General features: G+C 38.4%; 1 protein-coding gene across 1 annotated transcript in view; it reads left to right on the top strand.

Moving 5' to 3' along the window:
- LOC111582310 (neuronal acetylcholine receptor subunit alpha-7-like) overlaps positions 1-27,030 on the top strand; it is a 36,950-nt gene that overhangs the window by 2,613 nt on the left and 7,307 nt on the right. The window contains exons 2-5 of the mRNA XM_023290927.3: positions 10,843-10,982; positions 16,367-16,411; positions 17,607-17,716; positions 26,548-26,795. Coding sequence (XP_023146695.1) covers positions 10,843-10,982; positions 16,367-16,411; positions 17,607-17,716; positions 26,548-26,795 — 543 coding nt within the window. The remainder of the gene's footprint in view (positions 1-10,842; positions 10,983-16,366; positions 16,412-17,606; positions 17,717-26,547; positions 26,796-27,030) is intronic.

The raw sequence follows: 27,030 nt of genomic DNA, 5'->3' as shown, positions 1-27,030 counted from the left end.
AAACGACTATCTGATTTTTAATGGAATATCTACATAGGGGTACAGAGGCCCATGTCCAGCTACCAACACTCCTGTGTTCGAATGCTACATTGTGTTAACTAATGGTGTTGAAAGGCTAATTGAGGATTTTTTCCCCCCTCATTTTACCTCCATCTAGTTCCAAGTCTTAGATTTAATTTTGAAGTTTAAGAGTGTAAAACATTATATGGATACTTGAAACTAATATACTGATTCTAACAGTTTTAAAACTCTAACATTATGATAAAACATGAGCCTCTCTTTGTGCTCTTTTAGTTCTAGGACTGTGAAGCCCAGTAGGTTGTGCTCTTAACATGTTTGAGATGTGGTGGTCGTGCAATCAGTGTTGCACCACAGCAAAGGTCTTAGCCCCTGGATTAGGATTAAAATCCCATTGGTTTTAGGACTCTCAACACTCGTCCATAGATTATAAATCTCTCCTATATGATTCTATCCACGCAAAACTCCATTAACATACAACGCCATAGACTCTGATCCCTGCTCACGACTGCAGCCAGTCACATGATGCTGGAAATGATGTTAATGGATGAGTCAATGGCTGGTCAGTTGATTTAAACATCCCACACATGAAATGATAATGAGCATGTGTGCATGCACTTTGGAAACAGCTGCTTTCAGTCTCAGTGTAGACAGAGGAAATCTCTTATATTAAATAGATTTTTTTCTGTTATTTTTGTCTCCATAGTCTCTTTTACTGTCCCTTGTCTGTCCTCGTTTCACCCTCGCCTTCTGTCTTCACTTTTACCCTCATTACTGATTTTATACCTTACTTCTTGTCAAAGTCACCCTGCCTTTCCCTCTCGCTCAGTTTTAGTGCCAGCAGGTTTCAAAGACCATGATTTAAGTCATTTTTATAACTTTTATTTTTATTATTGCCAGCTGAAACTGTATTGAAGATATAGCAACACAGCATGCATCTAAAAAACGCAAGCTGTGAGACTATAAATAACTGTTTTACGATAAAGGGCAAAAAACCCAAAATATTCAGGACATCTTCCATCAGAATTGTTCACACGTGTCTTGAACTGGCTGACTCAAAGTGCCAAAATTACAAATGACGAACTAAAAACTGACACGCTCAGTTTAAAAGTCAAGTCACAACACTGGGATCACTTTCCAAGTCAAACGACATACAATCTCAAGAAAACATCTGTCTGCAGTTTTGCTTTGGTGTTGAAAATAGACATGATCAGAAACTTGTACAACATTTTGGTATGCAGAATATTCCAAGCTTTTAAGGGATCTTTGATGCCCTGGATTTCCTCTCTTTACCTCCATCTAGTTCCAATTCTTTTTTTTCTCTGATTCACTTTAAAATTCCAGCTTCCCTCTTTTTTTTTTTGGGTGCCTCCTACTCAACTCAACTGACTCTCATCCCCCCTCTGTCTCTCCATCTGTATTTTGAAACAGATTAGGTAATAGCCTGGCCGCCTGGGTTAAGATGTTGGTTTAAAGCTGCTGAACATCTGGATGCTTCACCGCCGGCTTCCCCTGACTGACTTACTTCCAAAAGATTGATAGTGAAATAATGAGGTGCTAGACCATTGCCAATGTTGATGTGACCTTAATTTAAATCAATGCACACTTGGTTAGTGTCAGAGGCAGAGCTGTGTGTCGGCTGTGAAAGAAACAATAACAAGAGAGCCAGAGTAAAGAGGATACTTACTTAAGGGTAAGTAACCTCTTTAGTGTCTCATCTTTTGGAGGACACTTGCTTCCTATAAGCATAAATACAAGATAAGACATTTTAGCACACAGACATGCATACACAACAGCTATCTGTAGACTGTTTGCTGCAGCCCGTCAGACATAATAGTGTCTAGATTCCATTAGTTCTTCACATTGGGCTTTTCAAGGTTGGCCATAATCTAAAGGAGAGATGGATGGCCTCTGTTAAGGTGGGCGGACATTTGCGAGCTTGAAGAAGTGTCAGAATACACGTTTCCCAGGGAGTCATTGGCTGGGTAATGTGAAGTTATCCGCTGTCACAGCACTAGCATTTAGTATCAAGCGTGTTAGAGGCTTGATATCTGCAAGAACTATGACAGATTGTGACATTCTGGCAAGTGAAATTTCAGCAGTGTTAGCAAATGATGCGCCTGAGTTTTTTCAAAGTTACTGTACGTGTGAATGTAAAATTCCTGTGAAATGAGGACCAAATGAAGTCAAGGCATCAGTTTTGTCTTGTTTTCTCACTCTTGAAAAAAGTCAAACTACTCAAGTTTTCATGTCAATCATGATTATAAACAACCGTAAAGACTTAACCGGAGTTCTTCATTCTTTTTTCGTGCATTATACCATCTGCAAGGTTTAAATTATATTCATCAAATGTGGGAGTTTTAGCCTCTGCAACACCATTTGATGTGTGCATGCATGTTATTTATTTTCCCCCATCTGTTTCTCACATACACACTCACACATACACTAACACACGATATTTGGATCAAAAAGCTTCTAGATATGTAGCATTTGACATGGTGTTGACTCTTCAGACCTCAGGGAGCAGCGGTCTGTCAGAGGTTTCTTTGTGTTGTCTCCTCCCTGGTTCATGACTCCGGTCTCTCTTTCCCAGAGCATTTTCAGATGAGAGTACTTTATGTTCCGAACCAGATAACAGATTTGGCGTTTTCTGACAGTTTTGGTATGAATGTTATTTGTTTGCTTTAAGATATTTGTTTCACTTTCATGTGGTTTTATATTTGTGTTTTATCTGCTTTCTATGTGTTTTAGTTGAGCTAAACTGAAGTGAAATGATGTAACGTTCTTTCATTTCTAATCTCTCTGACCCTTTTGCCACGACTGCTCTGTAGTGCTTTTGTTGTTTCTTCATCAGAATTCATGTTTCGTTATTTGGAACTTCAGAGGCCAAACTACAGAGCTGTACTACAGAGCTGCACCACAGAGCTACACCACAGGGGCCATATTAACCCTGTCTGAGTCTTGTCTGTCAGCAAGATCACTGGTGTGAATAACAGTTGGTGAAGCCAGTTAGACATTAGCTGTAAAAAACATGGACATACCAATTGTTACATCACTCTGCAGGAGTGTTTTGAAACCTGCAGTTAAGCAGCAACCACTGTAGCTGCCACAAGAAAAGGCAGCTGTCAGTCAAGTGAAAACCTTAAAAACACCTTGTTACTCATGAAATAATAAGTATTTTTCCATTTTCTATCCAAGCAACAGTAGAGGGTTTCAGAGAAAGAATTCCTTTCTTAAAAGTCTTTGGATAATAATTGCTTGATTTGATCTTAGACCGCTGAAGTGTCATGAAGATTTGGTTTAACCTAATAAGGCATTTTGCAGTAATATCTCTCCATGAGTGGTACAAACAGTCATGATTAGAGCAAGAAATAACTTTATTATGAGGGGATATGCATGTCTTGTTTTAAGACAGGCTAGAAGAAATGTAAACCTTCAGATTCATATTCAGCATCAAAATTGTACTGATACATTTTCAACCAACTAATCATTCCAGTAATTTCCACTCAACTATGTTACTCAGGTCAATGTCTATATCAGGCATTTGTTGACATAATTTATAGAATTCCCCATAGCAAAAGAATGCTAAAATCCTGTTTTATGTTATAATAGATTACCCAATCTACATAAGTATGGCAGATTAACATGGCAGAAAGAGACTGGCTTTGAGGAACAAAGCCATGATCGTTTCACTGCATCCTGGTTGTGTGTGTTGGAAAGCGGCTCAGCCTGGATGGGTTTAGTTGGGCACATCAGGGGCACTAAACACCCTGATGTAAGAGGTGGTCATTTAGTGCTCTGCCTAAAATAGCTTTCCTGTTTTTCTAGTTTGGGTGTACGGCTATGAGGTGTGTGAGTGTGTGTGTGTGTGTGTGTGTGTGTGTGTGTGTGTGTGTGTGTGTGTGTGTGTGTGTGTGTGTGTGTGAGGGGAAATGAGTCCCTCAGGCCGTCTGTGTATGGATAGCCTGATGTCTGATGAGTGTGTTTGGAAGCCTCATCTGAACACATTGACCCAGTAAAAAATATTCAAATGGGACGGAATCGCAAAGCTGAATTTCTCAGTATATGTTAATGGGTGAGTGTGTGACAGAAATAGGGAATAATAATGTGTTTCGATGCAGCCCCAACCAAACCTATTTTTGGCCTCACAGTGGGAACAGATCATTTTACACTGGTCACCTTCTACCTGTTTATTTGGCCTCCCTTGCCCTCTACCGTAAGTGGCTTCAGATATCTTTGCACGTGATGCTAAATCACAGTTGACACTGATCATTAGACCACTTTTGAGGCTTTTTTTGCTTGTTTCTGTACAACGTAATCGACTCTAGAATGTCCTCATTCATTGCAAATATGAACCAAAATGTTGAAAGCTGCAACAAATATGTACAAGACAAGCAGGGGGACTGAAAAGGAGGACTAGAATATATCACAAGACTTGGAAAGGCTTGTAAAGGGATAAAGGTACCTAGAGAGGAAGAGAGGTGCAGTCAGGATACAGAAGAATGATGAATATACAGGAGAACAGCACAGTAAGGGGTAAAGGAGGAAAAAGAGGTGGAAAAATGAGATGAAAGATGGAAAGCTTGAGAAGGAGGAAGGATGGGGATAATGTACATGTCATTTTCCCTTTTTAGGTTTACGCAGGGCATTTAAAACTACACATATTCCTGCAATGTTTATTTATGAATATATGTGTAGACAATTTTATCTCTCGCCAACAATGACTGTTTCTCATCCATTTATCATCCATTCATCGCTGCATTATCTCACAGTTAATAGTGTCGCATTCTTAAGTCAACTTAACAGTGAATGAAGGGTTACATTACACAGATGATGACTCTAGGTGTGAAACATGTATTAGTATATTAAGGTTAAGAAGTTCGTACATTCAGGTTACTGCTTAATAATTCAAGGTGAGCGATCACTTCATTTATCCTTTGGGCCACCCTGCTGTACAAGCATATACTCTTTGCAACCTGGCAAAAACATAACTCAAGGTCTACTGAAAGGCTTTTTTGGGGGGCAGCTTTTAAAGAACGCCTCACTGTTTTTCTCAGGGGGCTGAGTTTGATCTGTTATACTTAAAAGTTGATTATAGAAAGCTGGTCTTGAGTTGGTTGGCTTGAAACTAATTAAAGGAGGGGGTAACTGGGTAACTTCTTGTATAGTTCATTTTTAACAAATGCGGTCAACAGTATGTTCAAATGCAGGAGGAGTCTTCTCTTTGTCACATTTGAATAAAGCTCAAATGTGCCTCAGATTTATTTCTTTTGCTTTGCACACACTAGAAAAGTTTCTAAAAAATTGTCCTATATTTTTTATTCTCGTAGTCTCACAGCTGTAGTTGCCTCATTCTAAGTCAGAAGTAGCCGTTGTTGTCTTGATTAATTTCTGTCACGATGGTGTCTTAAAGTATTCCTTTCAATTCAAATCAGTGACTCTCATTCCTCAAACACCCACATCATTATTTATGTCTTCAGAACTGCTCTGAAGTTTTACCCTCTGGAGCTGGAGCTTCTCAGATTGATGGAGAGGCTGGGTGACACATTACTGGGCAGGTTGCCTCACCACCACAGAGTACATGAAGCATATAAGGATATGAAGACTGAATTTACATCTCTATGTGTCTGGCTCACATTTTTCATTTCCTTTGACAATGACCTGTAAGATAGTGCTCATATCCAATACTCTCCCAGTGAATAATGATGTCAAGGAAACACACGGCTTTGTCTTAACAGAGTCTTTGTGAATAGTTGAAATGCATTAATTTTTGCCGTCTTGGGTGATGATGTCCTCAGAGTCAGTGTCTAAGACATGAACCACCTCATTCTGTTAAATGGCTGTCTAAAGGGAAATTAAGGACAAATGAAGACAAAGAAAAGTAACAGGGAAATGTGTCTGTGTTCCAGCTGACTGTAGGGCAACATGTCCTATCTGCGAAAATGCAAAAATAGGATTTAATGGGGCTTTTAATGACCTGTGATATGATTCTACTGATTGTTTTTTAAGCACTGGGTTGTCATGGAGTTTAAAGGACAAAACTTATAACCTTACTTATCTTTAATGAGATATTTCCTGGTTGGCAGTAACTCTGGCAAGTCTGTGCATGAGTGTCTGACGCCGATCCGCTCATCCTTTCTGTTGTCTGTTACACAGATGCACAACAATTTGAAGCATTTGGATGTTTCTGAATTGAAACCACTTTTTTTCTAACATGTCATCTATGTAAAGTCAGCAGCAGTCCCCTCCTGGATGCCTCAGCGTTTAAATGGTGACAAAGACACAAACACTTTGAGCAGGTGGTTGAATCCACAGGACTGAACTGAACACAATTAGCAGGGCAGGTTAGTGCCACAGTGGGCTGCAGCCTGCTTGATGATCACCACAACACAGCCATCCATCTCTTTCATTTTCCCAATTTGTACAGCAGCCCACTGGGAAAAGTCCAGGTCCCCCTGATGTCCACTCTGCCACTACATATGTGTGTTTGCTGGTGGGTGGGTGTTAAGGTCCCCTTGTCAGCTGTGCACAGTGTAGAAAGAGCATGTTTTAGTGGTTGGTTATCCAAATATGCCTTCTTCTACCAACCCAGCATTCTCTCATGTGCTATAGTATTTTTTAATGTTTAGGTATGTTCAATGCTTATGTTTGTGTTAATCACCCACACCTTGCTATGAATATGAATAGATATTTTTCTTTCAAGGTTATGTTATTAGTCACATGAACCATAAGTTATCATTCGTCTTGGTCAGAATGACTGAAAACTGTCATTGCTGTCATCTGCAATAATCTGCATTTAGCAGTGTGTGGATTTTGGCTATGGGGCTGTATATATAAAATACATTTGTGACCTTCATGAAGGAGCTATTTCATCACAATGACACTGCCAGCAGAGACATTTAGTAACATTTGGACTATGAGTTTTTATCCCCAGACATAGAGGATTGTTTCCTGACCTACTTCCAATGATAATGGCTTTAAATGGTTTGATCTTAACATATTGAGATTTATGAATAACAGACACATCCTCTGTTGTACTGTTTTGCTGACGATCAATAAGTTGGATAAATCCACCTATCATTAACCTTCTCGTAGACTTGATCTGGACACAGCCTGACATTTCCTGTAATGACCCATGAATGATGGAGGACTAACACGTTTGTTGTTTATCATTGCCATGTCTGAGTTTAGCCAACACTTACAAATGTAGTTTTGTTATAAATAGCCATTTTCTTCTCTTTACCAGGTAAGTAATAATAGCAAATGTTGTCTTTGTAAGTAAAGGTCAAACCAGCTACTGAAAAGGGGCTTTAAAAATATAAATAACTCTCCATTTCCTATCATAATCTACAGAGATTAAACACAGCCAAACTTTAATCTTATTGTGCCTTCAGACTTTTTTTTCCATGGTGGTGGCACAACAAAACTTCATCAGAACTTTTGCACAGACCCAACTTTGCAACTTCATGAGAAGACTCAGACTAGTTCCCAGTAAAAACTAATCCTATTTGACTCTGACTACATCTTGGGCTAACTGTCATTTCATGTTTATTTGTTATTGTGTGTTTCTGCAAAATAGAATTTAAATTCAGTTACACATTTTTGTATTTCTGCTAGTGACCTTAATTGTCCTTGCACTTCCCTAACGAGATACAAAGGTGACTTGTTTTCATAAAATAATTTATTTTTTAGTAAAGTTAAGTATCAAACTTCTGACCTCTCATGTTTTGCCAGCAAGACAAACATTTATGAAGAATGAGTTGTACCACATCATTCACAATGTCATTTGAGCATCATGTACTCCTCGAAATTTTCTGGCTAAAGATTTAGTGACAGCTGTGGGGTGAGAGAGAGAAATCAAACCAACCATGATCCTCTGTTTTCTGGTGCTAGTAAAGTGAATAGGGAATAAGGGTATTAAAAAAGATTTTTACAAATATATTTAGCAACAGTGTCAGTTGACAAGTCTGCATTAAGTTATATTTGGTGACACCTCCACAACCACAGTTGTACAAAATGACATACACAAATGCATTATGCAAGAAAACAGCAATATTAATGACACTGTACAGCCTTTATCTGTCTGAAAGAAAACACTTGATTAAAAGATAACATGAGAATGAATCAGACTTTTTAGAGTTTTCTTGATGATTGACATTTCTTTCATGGCTGCTCTGAGGAACGCCTCTCCTGACTGTTTTCCATTATGCTCTTTAAATACAATGGTCGAGTACAGGGAGATAAATGGCGAAGGCGCTGAACAAACGACAAATCTTTCATTCACCCTGCTCCCTTCGCCTCCCTCTCTCGTTTCACTGCTGGAGTTTTCTGATGACACCTCTTGCTGTGTTCAGAAAATCATGTCTTCATGCCAGCTTCTCATATCAGCTCATTAGTGAGATGATTAAAAACAAACAAAAAACAGAAAAACAAAAACCCCCACAAAAACACATAGCTATATCCCTTCATCCCCAGTGTACTCTGTGCATAGTTTGTTTGTGAATTAAAGTTGGCACCGTGGTTTTATTTATTTGATCATTTAATTCCTTCTGAACACGGTTTTATGAGACGAGCAACAACAGAGACTGAGCTTTCAATTCTTCTTCACTGACTTTATTAGTTTAGTTATGTTTGTTTGGCCTTCAGCTCACATTTCACAGTAATAGAACACAGGAATGACACAGGAGGGAGGTTGGAAGAAGGATAGCAGTTGTACATGAAGCAGTATTTAAACTTTTGTGCACATGCCTATGGACATTTTAGTGTACATATGTGAGCAGATTTATGGCTTTGTTGTTCTGTCTATTTATTTATTGAAATTGTGTTTTTGTCTTTGTAAAACCCATAAGAAAAACTGCCTTTAGAACAGCTGCTTTGTCATCCGTTTGATCGTGTTTACTGACAGAAAGGCAGAAAAACAATATTGTGCATAAATGCATCTGTATCTATGCCTGTCGGTGTGAATGTGTTTGAATCCAGCTTCTACAGAAGGTAGCTGGTGTTGGTGGATGAGGTCTGATGAATTAATCAGAGTCTGTGTGGCTCCATAGCAGCAGTTTGAGGGATTTTGCTTTGCTGAGCAGCTTCTTGTAGCTCCTCCGTCTCCGACCTCAGGCTCGGCCCTGCTATAACTCTCCTCATTACAGCCTTAATGGGCCAATCAGCACCATGCGAGGCCAAAGGCATGATGCAGCTCTTCACAGCTTTACAAGCATGTGTCTGCAATCCTCTCCTCTTATTTCTTGCTTATACTTTATGTTTGTCTCTAATATGTATTTCTTTGGTTTGCACTTCGGCTTACACGATTTCAGTGGACTGTCTGCTGAATGTTTATTTGAGGGAATCATTGTACTGTTTGCATGAAGGTGACCTGCTGCTTACATCTTGTATCTGACTGACAGTGATAGTTTGTGTGTGCACAGTATATAATGAGTGATATTGTTGTTTTTTGTGTGCTGCTTTATAGTTCAGAGTTCATTTACCTTACATGTTTGGCTGTTCTTTGCTGTGCTATGATGTTTCTGACAAAGGTAAAATGACCGTTGCACGCAGTGATGCAGTGATGATTAATAACTGCCATATATCAACATTCCTTCCATCTCGATTTAAACATGTAGCTGAGAGTTAATCATTTTTACATGCAGGTTTCCATCACAGGCCACCAAGTGACATAAGCTTCAGTTTCCACTACAGTCGCATTAATATATGTTCTGCCTTTGTGTTTTACAACTAACAGACAATACTTAACATATGATACTGGATTTTCTTTGCCTAATCCCCTCTATATCAGTATACTAATAAGCTGTCTACTGTTTATGAAGCAAAGTTTACTAACCACAAAATCAACAGGCATGTGAAAGAAACAGGAGACTTGTAAAGACAGATTATGGTTGTAACTTTTAACAGTGTTTTTAAAACTACCTATAGTCAGATCTGTGGCTTCAAGGTCATTAAGGATGTGGTATGAATGTGTGTGTGTGAGAGTGAGAGATGGTTGTTTATGTATGTGTCTTTATTTTTGGCTGAAACGGTGCTAAATGTGTACTGAAAGTGAGCTGGGGAGAATCAATAATGGTGATGAGTCGAGCCAACATGCACATCATCCTAATCACCTTAAGACTCCACCGACTCATAGTCCTGCCTTTAACTGTGTGTGTTACAGTCAGCAGATGTATATGCGGGTGTCAGCACGTGTTTATTCATTCATTATTCATCAAAACCTTCGATTCAACACCTACAGACCTTCTTCTTATATGCTGTTCGAAGTTAAGTTTACAGAAATAAGTGTAGGAATCGGGAACATCTTGGCACAGTTTCAGCAGAGGGAACAGGTACAGGATGTGGCAGCGTTTTTGAAACTCTACCAGGTGAATTCTAATCTGGTTGCAGGCTGCTTCCAGCACAGGAAGGGTAAAAGGTTTGAGAGGCCATTAAAGCTACTTTCTAGATTAGAATTCAGCCTCAGTACACAAGAATATGTTCCAAGGAAAGTGAAGCCAAAAAAGTGATGGTGTTTTTAAAAAATGCCTTCTGTGGAGCATCATTAATCCAGCCGTAGATTTATGGTTTTAAAATGCAAAAAAACTCCAAACGCAATCTGTAAATCAAGGAGTGACCTTCAGAAACTAGTGCCTGCAGGGGTTTACTATCCACTCTGACAGATGTGCTGGTGCTTATGTGTGACACAGTAACCTCAAGGACCTCCATACCTGCTTTACAGGGCTATTTAACCTCCACACTCAAATATTGGTGGTTTGTTTTGAACATATTTTAAATGCAACAGTTGATGCTTCTTTATAATTATCCCATAAAACTTTCCTCCAGGGTCCTTGCAAGGAGAGCACCAGAGGAGGCTGTACAAGGAGCTGCTGGCTAACTACAATCGATTAGAGCGACCTGTGGTCAATGACTCAGCTGCCATCCTGGTGGAGCTCGGCCTCACGCTGCTGCAGATCATAGACGTGGTGAGGAAGCTGCATTTGTTTTCATTCTGTGTGTTACATGATGACAAGTTGGGGCAAGTGTAGAATGAAAAAAGGCTGGCAAGATATGAAGTTGGCAGTGTGTGCGTTGCAAATAAAATGTTTATAATTTTTGAAATTTTAAACAGTTAACAGTTTGAGATTCTTAATGTTTTGTGAAGTTTTGATATGTATTTAGAATTTTCTTGGAGTGTAAAATTATTTCATAATGCAATAATTCAATCAGCCCATGTGATTGGGATTTTGAAGATTTTTGCAACCATTTTAAAGAAAAAAAAACATACATTTAGGACCAAACGATGTAAAAACAAAAAATGAAATCATCATTTTATACTTACTAACAGCACAATTATATTTTAAAATAATTCTTTGAATATGATTGTCTAATGAAAACCTGAGTCGCTTTGATATCCAGATATCCAGAGTCATAGAGTGCATCCTGCAGCACGTTCATTCTCATGATACTGTGTTAAATGGTGCCACAAGTAGTGCACTTCTGCTGTTTGACTTCTATTACATAAAGACAGCACTTAATTGAAGCTTTGACTCCTTCCTCTTTAATGTTTCATTGTTTCTGTATGAGTCTGAATTTTTCTCATGCATGTCTCCTTACAGCTCCTCTGAGGCAGTTTGGGGTTCAGTGTGTTGCTTCGCAGGAGCAGCTGCTGTGGGAGCTTATTTACTTCCCTCATGCATATTTTTCCAAGTTGTCTAGACTGTAGATAAGAGATGTCAAACTCTCAACAAAAGCTGCTGTCCTGATAGTGTTTTTGTGTTTATGGGAGGTTGATACACCTGACACATTCTCTGTTATTTATGAAAATTATTATTCCTTCCTCCAGCAACCCAGAAATCACTCCAGGTCTACTGATTTTAATAGCCTTTCAAATTGTAAGAAATTATCTCAGAGTAGCAGAGGGCTACTCATTAACCTCCAGAGAATATTGAAAACCTCAGAGACACTATACAGGCTGTATGGACATTTGTCGGGCAGCTTGTCCACAGAGAGGAGACCTTTTAGAGTTGTGTTAGTGTGGGAAAAGCGCTGAGTTTTATACCAGCCAGATGTCTGCCCTCGTTTGTCACACGGCAGTTTGTGAGTGTGTGTTCTACCCACAGGGGTTTCATGTTTTTCACAGAGGAGTAATTTTTGGATTGTTTGTCTGTGTTCCTGGTAGTTGTTGTTATCTCATCTGTCTGAGAATGAAGGAGAGATGCATGTTTTACTCTGATTCTCTCGAGCTCCTGCAGTTGTAATTTACAAACTGTGGTTATGTGGTCATTACACTGAATGAGGAGGATGTTTGCACATCCCTTGCGTGGCTGTGAAAATATGGTCACAATTAAAATGAAAGAATTTTACTGTGAGTCTTTGAGCAAGACACTCCAGCCTATTTGCAGATTCAGTCGAACCTGCAGTTTAGATGCTTAAAAAGGATAAACTAGATCCCTGTAGTGGATGAATCTAACGATTTGTGGAGAACAGCAGTGATGCTCATGAGTTTCAGTTAAAACTACACTTCTTTCAGTCCATCACCATTCAACCATTTCTCCCCCAGAGCTTCTAGACTAATTTGCTGCTCAAGATTAGCAGGTGATGATATTTTTCCATCAACAAAATAAAAAAGTTATCGGATATATGGGATTGATTTGGATTGTGTAACAGAAATTGATGTGCTGAGACCCAGAGGTGTGCTAGTACACTGCAAGTTTATTGTTCACAAGAACCCCGGTGCCCACTGAGCTGATTTATTCATCAGATTTAGAGTAAACTGTGTTGACTGACAGGTACTTGCTTGTTTCTAGGTCGGAATCGAGCTGTCGCTGGGTAATTTTGTGTAAACAGAGACTCACAGGAATACGCAGACATATTGTAAGAGGCAGACATCTGTTCACAAAAATATTTACAGTGAAGCGGCGTTTAGAAAGAGGTGTGTGCAGATCATTCACTGATTGCACACAACAAAAGATGTAGAGCAACTTAGGAAATAGTCTGCATGTTACAGAGATAACTACAAAGCCTCATTTGTGTTTATGTGATTTCATACAGAGGGAACTGCATTACCAGTTTTACTTTATCTTTAGTGGCAATCAGTCCAATTCAAGCACATAGAAATGATGGTATATATTCACAGGGACATTTTTGGATGCAAAGGTTTCACCTCTTCCAGGCTTTGGATGCTTGATGGATGCATGACTAGTCAGTGTCATGACTGATGATTGACAGGTGCTCTCCAACATGAAACCAGTACAAGCTCTACACTCTACAACTGTGTATACACATCACACCTGATTGGATGAACGTTTCACTCATGGGCTGTCTGCTCCCTGTTTGGAAATGTTCTCTTATACTGCAGACATAGTTCATCGAAATACGTTTCTGAAAAGATTGTAGGTGAGAATAAACTGCAGCTACACAGTCTGCCTTCATTTTAGATAGAAAACTTTTACTTTAAAAGTTTCCAGGAGAAGTAAGTCTCTGTGGATGCCTCAGATTTGCAAAAAGTAACTTAGACCTGATTTTTCTCCAGATGAACTTCATGCAACATGACACCCTAACTCTTCATATGCTCCACAATTCTACCAAAATGCATTGCACGACCACATGCATAAACAGTGAATGGAAAGCATGGAAAGGACAGATCCTGTACACATGCAACACAGCTCTTCTTCGCCACCACTGGCTGTTCGGTTGGCTGTCTCTGAGACTCGGAGTTGTGTTTGACCTCCAGCTAACAACCTCTGCAGCAATGCAGCCACAAAACCAACCTCCACTCGCCATAGTTGCTCTTCTCACGCAGACTGTTTAGCATCTTATTTTAGTTGTTTCCAGTCACGTGTTTCACAAAGCACATCTTCTCAGGACACATTAAATTCAGCGATTTCTGTGCTCTTCAGACTACTAGACTATAAGACTAAGTCTGGTTTGAGTGGTTGCTATTTCTGCTTCGAATAATAACCATTTGTCAAGGTTAACAACCACATTCCAATCTTGAGACGAACTTTGCATGTTCGATTGCATTTCTGGCTGGTCTGCCGGTTGGCTGATTTTCCTGTTTTAAATCAGTATTTTCTTCCTTGTCAGCAGTCTCTTTTTCGCATGAGACACTGCTTTGGCGTAAATCACCATATTGTTGTCCTATGAACCTGTGCCTGGATCCTATTGTCCATATTGAACCTACCCAACAATGTTGGCAGACTTAAGTAGAGCTTTTACCTGCTGAAAGGTCTCATCCAGACATCATTTCTTTAGTCATTCCTGAGAAAGTCAGTTCCGGAGTTCCTTTGTTACACAAATAGATGTCATTTAGAGATCTTGGCAGTCTCAGACACTTTTTAATAAAGAAATTGACCAGGCTCTCCAGTTTTTCAACTTGAGTGATGGGAACCTCAAATGTTATCACTATCACGACACTCTAGGGAGAAATTCTGCCGGAAAAGCTTAGTTGATTGTCTTAAGGACCTTGGTTTGCTTCACTGAGATCTTCTATGACAGCACACCAAGCTCTTAACTGGAGCTTTAAATACAGCAGGAATTGATTTACTGTGTACACCCAACATCAGGTTTAAAATGTCCCAGACTTGCCTGACTTGACCTTCGTATGGGTCCATTTGAGGTTTGAATGTAGCTTTTCCAGCAAAATATACCATTTACTCCAGAAAAATGCCCACCATCTGGGTCATTTTATGTTATGGGTTTACCTTAATGTCTAAATAGAGCCTGTCAGAACTGCATTTCTATCACATACACCAGTGACACACATAACATTAACAGTCACATCCACACCAAAGCCAAAGCTATGACCATTACTATAATTTATGGAGAAGAGTTACAAGCTTGGCCTTTACACGGGATAATAATGGACCATAAAATATTACATTTCCATTAGCTTTAAAGGATTCAGTCAGTCAGTATACTATGTATGTGTTAGCCATGCACAGAATGCTGCAGACATTGCGTTGTTTTGACCTTGAATAGATGAGCGGAGTTCAGATTTCCAAGATATGTATTTTACATGACCCACAATTCTGTTTTCATCATTTCATTGAATCATTGAATTGCTGATATACACACACACAAACCACTGGGGGATTTGGAATCTCTGAAGAGACACACATTTCCAATCATTATTTTCAGCTGTGACTTTTGCTCGATCATCTGGGTGCTTCCAGGAAGGACATTATTTTGCAATACGTGCCCAAGGACAAAAAAAGAGACAGAGAAATGTACGTATAGATACACTGTGTTTGAAAAAGGGGTCATTTCTTTGATCCCATCCAGTGCTCCTCTCCTCTTCTTTTAATCAAAGAATCCACACACTTTTTTCTCCGCGCTGGGAGCAGAAAGTCTGAAGCTTGCAGAAATGCTAATTTCTCTCAGTAGCTGGAATATGAGCAACATCATTTCCCAAAAGCTCATGATTTGGTAAAGACACAGGCTTTGATTAGCAGTGTGGACAATGATATATTTGTAATGATACACAAGGATTATTTATAATAAGTAATGATTACTTATTTCTCATTGTGTGCTTCCATCAACTTTTACTAATTTTTTTTTTTTTTGCATAAGATCAAATATCGCCAAATCTGAGTGGAGACTGTAATGTTCCTTTAATTGCAAGATTTAATTGTCTATACTTTATTGTCATTTCAACATAGCTAATGGGAATTTGGTTAGACAAGTCACACAGAACAAAAACAAGCAAAAAACTAATGAAAAAATGGTGCAGAAACACAAACAACTGCAGTACACCACCAGAAAACACCAGTTCACTGTGTGTAACTGTGTTCGGTACAATACACAAAGAACCAGAACCCATTGTGTTCATTGTTGTGTTTGCAGTAGTGCTTTTCAGATAATGCATGCCTGCATTGCATGTTTACTGCCAGTGTTAGAATACAGCTTAATGAAATCAATGAATAAATATAAATGAACCTGCTACAGATGTGGTTTTTGTGCTTCAGTGAGCTGAGAAAACACACACGATAAGAGCCCTACTTTTGTGGTGTTTTGTGAATTCAGTTTGATTGGAATTCTCTTATTTCTATATGAGCCAGCATGGCGTTTTACAGTTCATGAGTCTTTAAGCCCAATAGGACATACAGTATTTTAACTGTTTTGAAAGGGATGTGTAGTTTGTTAAATGGTCACTGTGAAGCTCTTCAGAGCTGCATTTGGATACATACAACCAACTTCTACACAGTTTAACACAGTCTGGTTTGTTCTTCTTTGGAAATGTTAAACAACTACACTGACTTGCTGATGACAAAGACCTTTTCCACTTTGTTAAATGCAAATTAGCTTTATTGTTTTCTCTTTGGCAAAAGAAAAACAATATTTTCCTTTTCTTCTTTTTTGTCCTCAGGATGAGAAGAACCAAGTGCTGATGACCAACGCCTGGCTGCAGCTGGTGAGTCAAAGCCTTAGAAAGGCACATTATCACCGATTTAATGTGCTTTCATTATATTTATAATTTTATTACACAATTATCTGTGAAAGGCTGTGACAAATTACGAGTGCCACAACATTAAGTTGCATGCTGATGAGATTGAATTTTAACTGAGCACATCCAGAGACACTATTTATTTGGAATTCATTCTTTAAACTTCCTCACAGTTTAGATGCACTTTTTAGAATCCAAATGTTACTGTGCATCCAGCTAGCTCATGACTCCTGGCACTTTTTAAAATGCTTATTTTAATAAATTCAGTACTGGACCTTGACCACACAGGTAAGAGTGAGTGAGAAGGAATGAATGCATGGTAACCTAATGGCGGTGCGGTTGCACAATAAATGGGAATAAATGCCTTCAGTCGCTGAGCCCTCGATTCAACTCCCGCTTTCTGCATATCATTCCCATCCTATCTTATCTAGCTCTAATGCAACTGTCCAATAATGTCAAGAAAAACCTTTAAAATATGAGAGGCAGCATTTTTGTGTGCTGGCATCAGCATCCTCAAGATTTTAGTTCAGGCAGTTTGTCAGGCAGAAAGTGAGAGAAGGACAGGAGGGAGAAAAGGAGGAAGAGTGCTGCATATTTAAGAAGCCGTCAACTTGACTGTTAACGGACTTAATGGCAAAGGGTAAAAGACACGGACAGATTTATAGCCTCCAGGCAAATTAGTCTGTGCATCAGTTAAAAGTTTTTTTCAAAAGCGACACTGTTTGCTCGGTACTCAACTGATACTTTAGCAAGTCTACGTAGCTTTAAATAAATAGACGAGTTATAGAAGCAGAGAGAAGAGCCATCGCTGACTTTATCCAAGAGTGTTGCCATTTAAAGGTCTTTTTATTCAGGCTTCAAATGAAAGTCCCATAAACAGCTGCTGTCTCCCTTTAAATGCAACTTTTGAAAATGATGATAGACTGCTACATTTTTAAAGGCATTTGGTAATATCTTCTTGCTTAGAAACATTCAGGAAAAGCCTGTTTTTCCCTCCTAGATAAGCTTGGCATTACCATGTAATTTTGAAAACTTCAATGATACTAGAATCAGTTACTTCTCATTTGACTGGGAAGGTTCACTTAGATTATAGCTTTTGCAAGTTAGAGGTTTTGCAGAGTTGCATCATCTCAAAGTTTGAAAATGTCTCTTTTTCTCTCAGTACTGGACAGACATCTACTTGAGCTGGAATCCAGAAAAATACCCTGGAGTCCAGAACCTTCGATTCCCTTCAGACCAGATCTGGACGCCTGACATCCTCCTGTACAACAGGTCAGAGCTGCCTCTTCCTGCTCATCACAGCCAAACCTAAGCTGAAAAGTTTGTGACCTTTATGTTTTCTTTTGAAATGTTTTTCCCCCTATTTATCTTGGTGATAAGATACGTGCTGCATTCTGACATTGTCAGTTCTCCGTAGCAAATAAGCACACCTGTCAGAGACATAATTTCTACAAGAGTGAATCAAATATCAATGTAATCCTTTATGTTTGCCTCCACTTTTTTTTAAAAAATTAAATCCAATGTTTAATCTCCACAAACCAATATGCGGTATCAGGGTTAGTTTAAGCCAACGTGACAAACAATCACACAGAGTCAAATACAAATCAGTGACACAGACAAGAGGAAACTTACAAAATCCGCTGCACTTTCCACTGATGGAAATGTGCCCTTATAGAATAGAGCTTGAAAATGGCACAATTATATTTTTCTTAGGATAAAAAATAAGTAAGAGAGAAACTATTCTGGCATTTGATTTTGCTTCTTTGGACAGAATAAAAATGTTAGAAATGATTTCCCACTCCTTTCATGATGATCCATTGACAATATCTCGACTTTCTCAACTCATCACCGACTTCTGAAAATGTAGATTGGTGGAAATCTGATCTGGACAATCAATGAGAAAAATGAAAGCTAATAAAGAGCCATTTATATCAGAATGCTTTGAGTATTCTTCCCCTTACATTAAAACAAAAATAACAGTTTTATAAAATATATTAATTAGGGAAACATACAGTAATGGCTGAGGTCAAAGTTCTTATTGTCATAAATGAGCTTGAGCGAGCTCATTGCATTTTGCAGTTCAGGTCAGGCGGGTGCTGTTTGCTTATCCACTGTATTATATGCTCTACATGCTGCTGTACGAGGCTTTCTCAGGTCAATTAAAGATGTAGGCCAGTTGTTTTTTTCCCCTCATAACAACTAATTGCATTGCGTTTGCATGCTCTAGTGAGAGATGGACATTCAGAGACTGAGGGGAAACAAAAGATGAAGAGATGATCAATTCAGTCACCAGGAGAAAGACAGTGACACAAAGTCCACAGTTGCTGAATATTATAAATCACATTAGACTGACTTGAACACATTAGAGGAGGACAAAGTTAGAGGAGATCTAGTGGTGGGTCTTTACTTGAGTGGATGCAGTTAGGAGCCTCAGTTGTTTCGCATCATGACTGCATTTCCCCCCAGCACACAAACACTCACACTAACACACCAACACAATACATGGACCATGAGGACAAAACAAAGGTTTTGAAGTATTAACCCAAATTTTTAAAAGCTCAGCTTTTAGACCTGCCAGGATTACTCACCCTAATCTCTGTGCTCTCACCCATCTCTTTCCCTACGTCTGCCTTTTACCCTGCGCCTCCTCCTCCTCCTCCTCCTCCTCCCCTCTCCTCACCCTCCACCCCGCCTTACCATCTCTCTTTTCATCTCATTCTATTTGTGTCTCCCGCCACCCCTCTTTCATAACTCACTGTCTCACTATAATTCACTCTATTCAATCAACTCTGCCCCTCCATATTTTATCGTTCCGAGCCTTCACCGACTCCTCTTTATAAATCATCCCATCTACCTGTCTCTGTCTGTCAAAGTGTCAGCATGTTACTGTCGCCCTTTTCTCCCAGTTTAACTGTATTTTTTCTCTTGTGAGAGGGAAACAAGCAACAACCCAGACTCCTAAAAGACACACACACACACATGCATGCTTTCAGATATCTGCTTTCCCACTTCTTTTGTTTATGCAGCATTTTGGCATCGGATGGTTGTGTCTTGTGTCCTGTGTATGCTTAGAAATGGACTTCTAAAAAAGACACATGCAGCCATTCTTGATGTTTAGCAGGTACATTGACTTTCTTACTTCAGCGTATTGACATGCTGATACCTTTAAAAATTACTAAACGAGGATGAAAAGAACAACTAAGCTTTTGTTATGTTGTTTTTTTAGTCAAAAACTAACAGATTGGACAAATTATTTTGTGCTGAAGGGATAAATAGAAGGGGCACCAGAGTTAATACTGTCCACTAAGCGAGAAACATTCAGAAATGTTAAAAAACAGGAGAGCTTTGTGCCATTCCATCTTGTAGATTTTGTTTTATTTCACTGGATACGTGAACCTTTGACTACATGACTAGATTAAACTGTTGAACAAGTAAAGCCATTAAGACTATGGACATTTACACAAATATGTATATATATATATATATATTTACATATATATATATACATCCCCTTTAACAGTAGCTATAAACATAACCACAAAATCTTAGGATGCCTCAGTTGCCAGGACTGTTATATAGTCAGTTATATAGTTTCTTTTTAAAAACAACAGCAAGAAAAATAAAATAGTAACCTGTTTAAAGTAGCCATACAGTCCAGGTACAGGTAAGGTAGGCCAGTAACCTGCAATGTTCAAGTTTTCATGGGGTTTTTTTGGGTTTTTTTTTTATCCTCTGCTGTCATGAAGTTGGCAGAGATAAACAGTAATGCGAAGCTGAAGGGGAAGAATCAGTTTACAGCCGAGCCAGAAGGTTTACATCCTCCCCAAGGAGAGATGAAAATTTACAGTTTTCAGCAATAATATGGATCGCTGCTGGAAACGCACACACACCTAACTAATTACACCACACACCTCATCAAGCCCTCATCACACTAATACACAGTAAACATCTGTGCTCACACACACACACACACACTATCATACAATCACAGGCAGTAATGGCACAACACACCCCATTACACAGCAGGCCATCAGTGCACAGCCAATAAAACGCTAGTCTTGAATAGCAGATCTATTAAGACTTATTAGCATGCTATTCAGACAAGAGTTCACCGTAAATCCATTTATTAATTTATATTGTTTTAATATGAACTTAATGATGTTTGGAAGCGCTCTGGTCAGACGTCATCCCAATATTGAATGAAAGGAAAAGTGAGGTAAAAGAAAGATGCTGTCTTCATCTCGTCCTGGTGTGAAATCTCTCATATCTCTCTCATATTGCTTCTCATATTTTCAGATCATTGTGGTCACACTGACTCAGGCTCTCATGCGAAAATAATCTATACTGTGAGTCATGGATTTCCCATCTGGACCGTATTTGTGCACACTGCCTGGAGAATATTATGTTGTCCAGCATCTTTGCAACAGTTTTGTTCTTTGATTGGAAAATTGCATCTTCCACTTCAATAATTGCTGTGTGGATAATGGCATGAGTCAGACTGATAAGCAGGCGTTTTTTTTTTTCAAAGTTTTGTTTTAACTGGACTGAAAATAAAGGAAATCTTCTCCTAATTTAGAAAAGAAAGAAGAATATTGAGATAGTGTTAGAACAAGAACAAGATGTCAAACATTATCACAAAAGCGCAAATACATTTGGCTTCTCTTGAGACCGAACCTCCCACTGTAATGATGAGATGTAAACTTTATGTTGGCTCCAGTTTGTCTGCCATAATGTCTCGTGTGTGCTAGTGTGTTTGCACGATTCTTTGTGTATGTTATGTGTGTACGCCAGGCAAGCAAGACTTGGTGTGTTTGTATGTGGCGTATATACCTCTGAAGCAGCTTTGCAAGCTGTTGACCTCCTCTTATTAGAGGGAAAAGTCAATGGTCTCACTTGACTGGATCGATGAGGCACATAAAGGACGTCCAACTCAGGTAAACCACAGACTGAATCCTAATTCTGTCAGCAGGGAAGATGGACGTACAACACAGACAGCCCATTGTGACTGCACATAAAGATGAAGGGGGAATTAATCGAATAAATGGATATGGATTCTTTTTTTTAAGTAGTTGAATGTATAAACAGATGGTTAGATTTAATTACTGTTCTGTGATCACTTAAATAAGACAGATGTGCAAGTTTTCAAAATGCAAATTGGTTTGAAAAAGAAGAAGTGACAGTTTTTTTTTGTTTGTTTTTTTTTTTTTTTTATTGTGAGTCAAACATGATTTTTTTCTGCACAAACACCTGAACCAGTGAACTGGTGTAGCATTAGTAGCAAGAACCTGCATGATTTGTGCCTGTGTTGGAGAATGTACTGAAGTGCAGTTGTAGGGTTTCAAGTGTCTTTTAGGTCTTATGAATATCCTTCTGTTTTGCCCTGTTTTAGAACTCAACAGTAGAATACATACAATTTTTTGCAAAAATGAAAAAGAAACATTCACAATTGCATGCAACATATCATTATCCCAACATTCAAAGCCTTCGTTTTCCATTTTGTTCCTCGAACATGCAAATATTTCGAAGTAACCCATTCAGCGCTATGCATACAGCAGGCTATTTGTCTCTGTTTCAGGTCTCCATGAATAAATATACCTTACTATAAACTAGAAATATATCTTGGCTGCAGTTTCCTTATGCTGCTAGTTAACTGTAGAGCCTTAATGCTGTCAAACAGAATTCCTAATGTCAGGATCCCCTGAGACTCTTAAGTTGAATGTAATATTCCTGGGATGTGACTGGGATGGATGGATTGGTCTCTCCTTAATTAAGCCTCGTGCTGCTCTCAACTGTGCATCGGTGAAAGCTTCAGGGAAGGTGTTAACCATGGTCTTTCATTTATTATGGTATTTCTGATTGGATAAATTCAGAAAAGAGACAGTTTGGAAAGAAATAACATTGTAGCAAATTAGAAAAATCAGTATTTTATAGAACAGCTTGTTGCTCAGGTAGGCTATTAAAAACAAAACAAAGTATTACCTCTGAATAGTCCAATCTGTCTCCAAAATTAATATTAAATAAGTTCCATAATCAATAACACTGTAGGTCCTCACTTTGAGTAAAGTAGTATTTTATATAGTTTTTGAAGGGTTTAATCTCAAACTTGTAAACTATCCAGGTAAAATCACACCTTAAATAACACTATAGGGTCTTAATTGCAATTTTTAGTTTTGTTAACTTTTGCATGTCTTTTTTTCTATACTGTAGGGTACTTTGGCACAGCAGCTGTTGTTTTAGATGTGCTACATGAAAATGTTTTCTTGATATAATATGTTGTCTTGTTACTTTTGCCTGTTTACTATCTTACTTATTTGTTGAATTTGTTTTCATTAGTCTTCTAATTCGACGTTGTTGTAATGTAAAGCACTTTGTAATTTTGTTTTTGAAAGGTTCTATACTAATAAAGTTTTTATTTTTATAATCAAAAGTTAACTTTAACCCTTGTGTCGTCCTGCGGGTGAAATTGACACATTTTAAAGTTTGAAAATGTGGAAAAAAAATTATATTTTCACAGTGAAAACTTCCACATTTTCAACATTTTTGGGAAATGTTTTTGGTGGAAAAGAAATGTTCAAAAAAATGTTTCTTTAAGAACATTCAGAAAAAAATCTACAGTGAAATTCGCTGGATTTTGGTTGATTTTTTTCTAAATGTTCTTAAAGAAAACATTAGAAGTTTTACTGATATACATGTAATAACTTTGGATATTTTTAGGATTTTTTTGGAAGATTTTTACTAATTTTTTTAATTTTCTTGCCAAATTAGTTTTTTTTTAAATAAAACTTTTAAGAGAAATTTTTGAGGAATTATTGGGATTTTCTTCCTGAAGATTTTGAAAATTTTCAGAAATTTGGGGGATTTTTTTTGCTGAATTTTGGGATTTTTTTCAGACAAGTAAACAATGTTTTTGGTGCCTGAAAATGAAGACAACAGGAGGGTTAAACATACATAGTATTGTGATGTTGCATATTCTTGCTTAAAGATGACTGCCTTTTACGTGCATCTAGTGGTAATTTTTTATTCACTCTGCATGCTTCTGTTTCTACTTTAGGCCTGAAACTTTGTGACTTCCCCTTTTTTTTTGTCATTGGAGTGTGTGGATGTGTGTGAGGACAGCAGCAGGCGTTGAGAGAGTGAGAGGAAAGTGCGGTGACTCATGTCCCATGGTGCAGGAACCTGTCACTGCTGCTATTGTCACTGCTGGTCAGTGTCTGTTCCCCCACCGACCCACTCTGAAACATCCACAGTACTCTCTCTCCGCTGTGCATGTGGGTGCCACAGTGGGTTGTAAAAAAAACTTCCACTTCCCGTTCTCCCAGGGATATCACTTGTCCAGCTGCATGCATTTTTAATGATTAAGGTGTGTGCAATGCAAAAAAAAAAGAACATTAGCCCAAAGGTTTTTTGTTGCAGAAGCTTTAAATATGTCATCTAAGCATAAATTAAGAAAAAAAATACTGATTTTATAGATGGCATGGCTTTTTAAATTACATTTCTATCTAACAGAAAGCTAAGGGTGAGGGTGATTTAAGAAGAGTTTGTATGGCTCATTTGTCACATCTTGTATCATTTTTTCTTTTACCTAACAGATCTTTTTTTTTTTTTTTTTTAGAAAACTGTACATAGCAATGTATTTTTCTTATATTCTGTGCATGTACATTGTTAAAATGTACTGCATAATTGCTTTAAGTAATGGTTATCATGTAACTATTGTGATATGAGCAGTATTAAATACAGTTTCTGCAGAGATCTTTCCTGTTTATAAGCCATTTTTTGCTTAAAGATTTGAGAGATATCTTAAACAAACCCACCTAAACCTAACTGTTAAAACTGTTGAATGCTGGGAAATAAAGGGTGATGTCAGGATTGGATTGGAATTTAAGGTGTTTTTTTTTTCTCCAGTAGATCCATAGTGAAAGTGTAATAAATGTGACCAAATCACACACAGGCTAAAGAGGGATCTGAACATCTTAAATGGGAATTAAAAACTGCCATTACACATTCTATTGTGTATTATGTACAACACACACCCCCACACATACTTTAGGATGTGCTCCACTGTGATGTGTGTAAGCGCTGATTGCAGAAAAGCACACACATTCAGATAAAGTAAGGCCAAAGCTTGAATAATTCATTGCATGGCTCCACCTTGGCCAGCCCACACATTCCTCCTCCTCGTCCTCCCCCTGCACCTGGAGCCATAGCTGATAGCAACACACACAGCGGAGAAATAAATTACAGCACTTGACCCTCCAGAAAAAAAGGTAAATCACTCATCTGAGAAAAGGCGGGCACAAATAAAATGTGTCCATCTACGAATTCTGTTAAGATGCACAACACGTCCTTTTGTGAGGGATGAATGAGGCTTCGGGATGTTTCGGGCACGGCGATGTTATCTCGCTCACACAGGGCTTGGATTGTGTGTCTGCATGTATGGCTGCATTGTGTTTGCCTTTATATTGTCCATGTATGTAGAGCTCAATGAGTGGGTTTTAGCTCCGACTTAGTGCAGGCTGTGAAGTAAAGCTGTCAGCTCTTTCAAGGCTTATGTGAGGTCAACAATGATAAATGCAGGACCTGACTAGTACTAATGTGTGTGTGTATGTTTGGGGATTTTTTGTAATCAACGAAAACTCTACAGTATTTATTATTTGGGATAAGTGACAAATTATAGCACTTCTTTGAGAACATAATGATTATTTCTTTTTGTTTCAAAACCACTCATTTTCCTTTATTATTGATTTCTTTTTAACAATAATTGTGGTTTACCTTTCTCTTCATACAGTATTTTTGTGTTGCTTGACATTTTGCTCTGCTGCTTTGCTTTTTGCCAGTATTGTGCAGCTCTTCAGGCTGTCCATCACTGAGTTTTAACTGCACATTTGAAGGTCAGTGAGGCCAGCAGCTGCAGATCAGAGATGTGTAGCTCCAGATCCAGAGAAACCCGCGGAAAGAACAAACACAACAACAGAGAAGTGAAATAAATCTTGCTGTCTAGCTGATGAAAGGAGAAAAATTGATTGCACAACTGCAAATACAGGCTTAAAATTTAGATTTATTAGATAATTAAATTAAAAGCACTTTTTTGTTGAAGAGAGAGGAATAGTCCAATAGACATCACAGTTGCAAATGCATTTCTACATTTTGTAAGTTTCATAGTACTCGCTGGTCAAAGCTGATGAACATTTTCTCTTCTGCTGCACGTAATAAAAATGAAGAATGTACAGTTTGTTCTTCCACATGGTCACTGCAGTGGGAAGTAAATTTGTATTGTGGCTTTGGTCATGTGTTGTAAAATTGGTAAAAGTTCAGATGGAGCCTCTGGCATTTTATCAGGGAGTTCACACTCTCAGCACCACAGGAGGATTCTCTTTAATACTTAATTAGAGTTCAACTGGAGTGCCAGAGCGAAAGTGGATCTAAGGTTATGGCCAAAGCATTTTGTTTACTGGAACTGTACATCCCAAAGGGTTTATTTCACACTCCAGGACTTTCAGGCAACACAAATTGGAGTTTGTTCAAAGAATTTATTGATTTTTGATGCTGTTTGGGAGTTTGGCAAAGTGAAACCAAATCCATCTCAAACTTCCAATATTTCAAGCTTTACTTATACAAAGGTTGTCCATAGCTGCTTTTAAATTATTCCAGCAGGCTGTGGATACATTTACTTCCTGTTGCTAGATATTTATTTTGCATTGTGATAGTCTTGAATATTTAATCTTGCTTTACGCTGGATTTCACCTGGGTTTTAACTGTTGGTATGTGTTATGAAAGACTGACGTTGGTCCACAGATGACTTCATAGATGTTTAACTTCTCCTTTCTAGCAGGTTTGACTCAAACAGCAGAGACGCTGACTAACTTTCTCGAATACTGACAATAGTGAAGATATGGGCATTATTTTTTAGTGAGAACAAAAGATCTTAAAAGATAGGTTCAAGATTATTTAAGGTTGTCTTGGAACTTAAAGAAACTTGAAAGAATTGAAAGAACAAAAGGACTTTAAAAGGACTGCTCACGTGGGCATCAGCAAAATGACAAGTAAATGTCAGGCCGATTGTTTTTAAAGTTCACTCACATATCACTCTGTTACTCTCTTCCCAGTGCGGACGAGCGGTTCGATGCCACATTCCACACCAACGTACTGGTGAATGCGTCAGGTTACTGCCAGTACATCCCCCCAGGTATCTTGAAGAGCACCTGTTACATCGACGTGCGTTGGTTCCCCTTCGATGTGCAGAAATGTGACTTGAAGTTTGGCTCGTGGACACATAACGGCTGGCTTCTCGACCTGCAGATGCTTGATGTAGACACATCCACTTACATATCCAATGGGGAGTGGGATCTTGTAGGTAAGAGAGCCTCTGTGTTTAATACTGCAGGAACAGCCACCAGGAAGTATATTTTCTAAATATACTGAGCAGACACAGTTTAACTGTAACAAACAAAGCCAATCATATTTGAGCAACTCTGAAGTGTAATACTCGAGAGAATTTTTAAGAAAAATTGATAAGATCAAACCTGATGAAACAGGTCCACACTACATAAAAGGGATTTTCAGTTTTAAACCTCAAAGCTGTGTTTTAG

This window comes from Amphiprion ocellaris, chromosome 13, assembly GCF_022539595.1.
Source record: "Amphiprion ocellaris isolate individual 3 ecotype Okinawa chromosome 13, ASM2253959v1, whole genome shotgun sequence".
Classification (NCBI taxonomy): Eukaryota; Metazoa; Chordata; class Actinopteri; family Pomacentridae; genus Amphiprion; species Amphiprion ocellaris.
The sequence above is the reverse complement of the archived record's forward strand: the minus strand, read 5'-3'. Positions and strand labels throughout refer to the sequence as shown.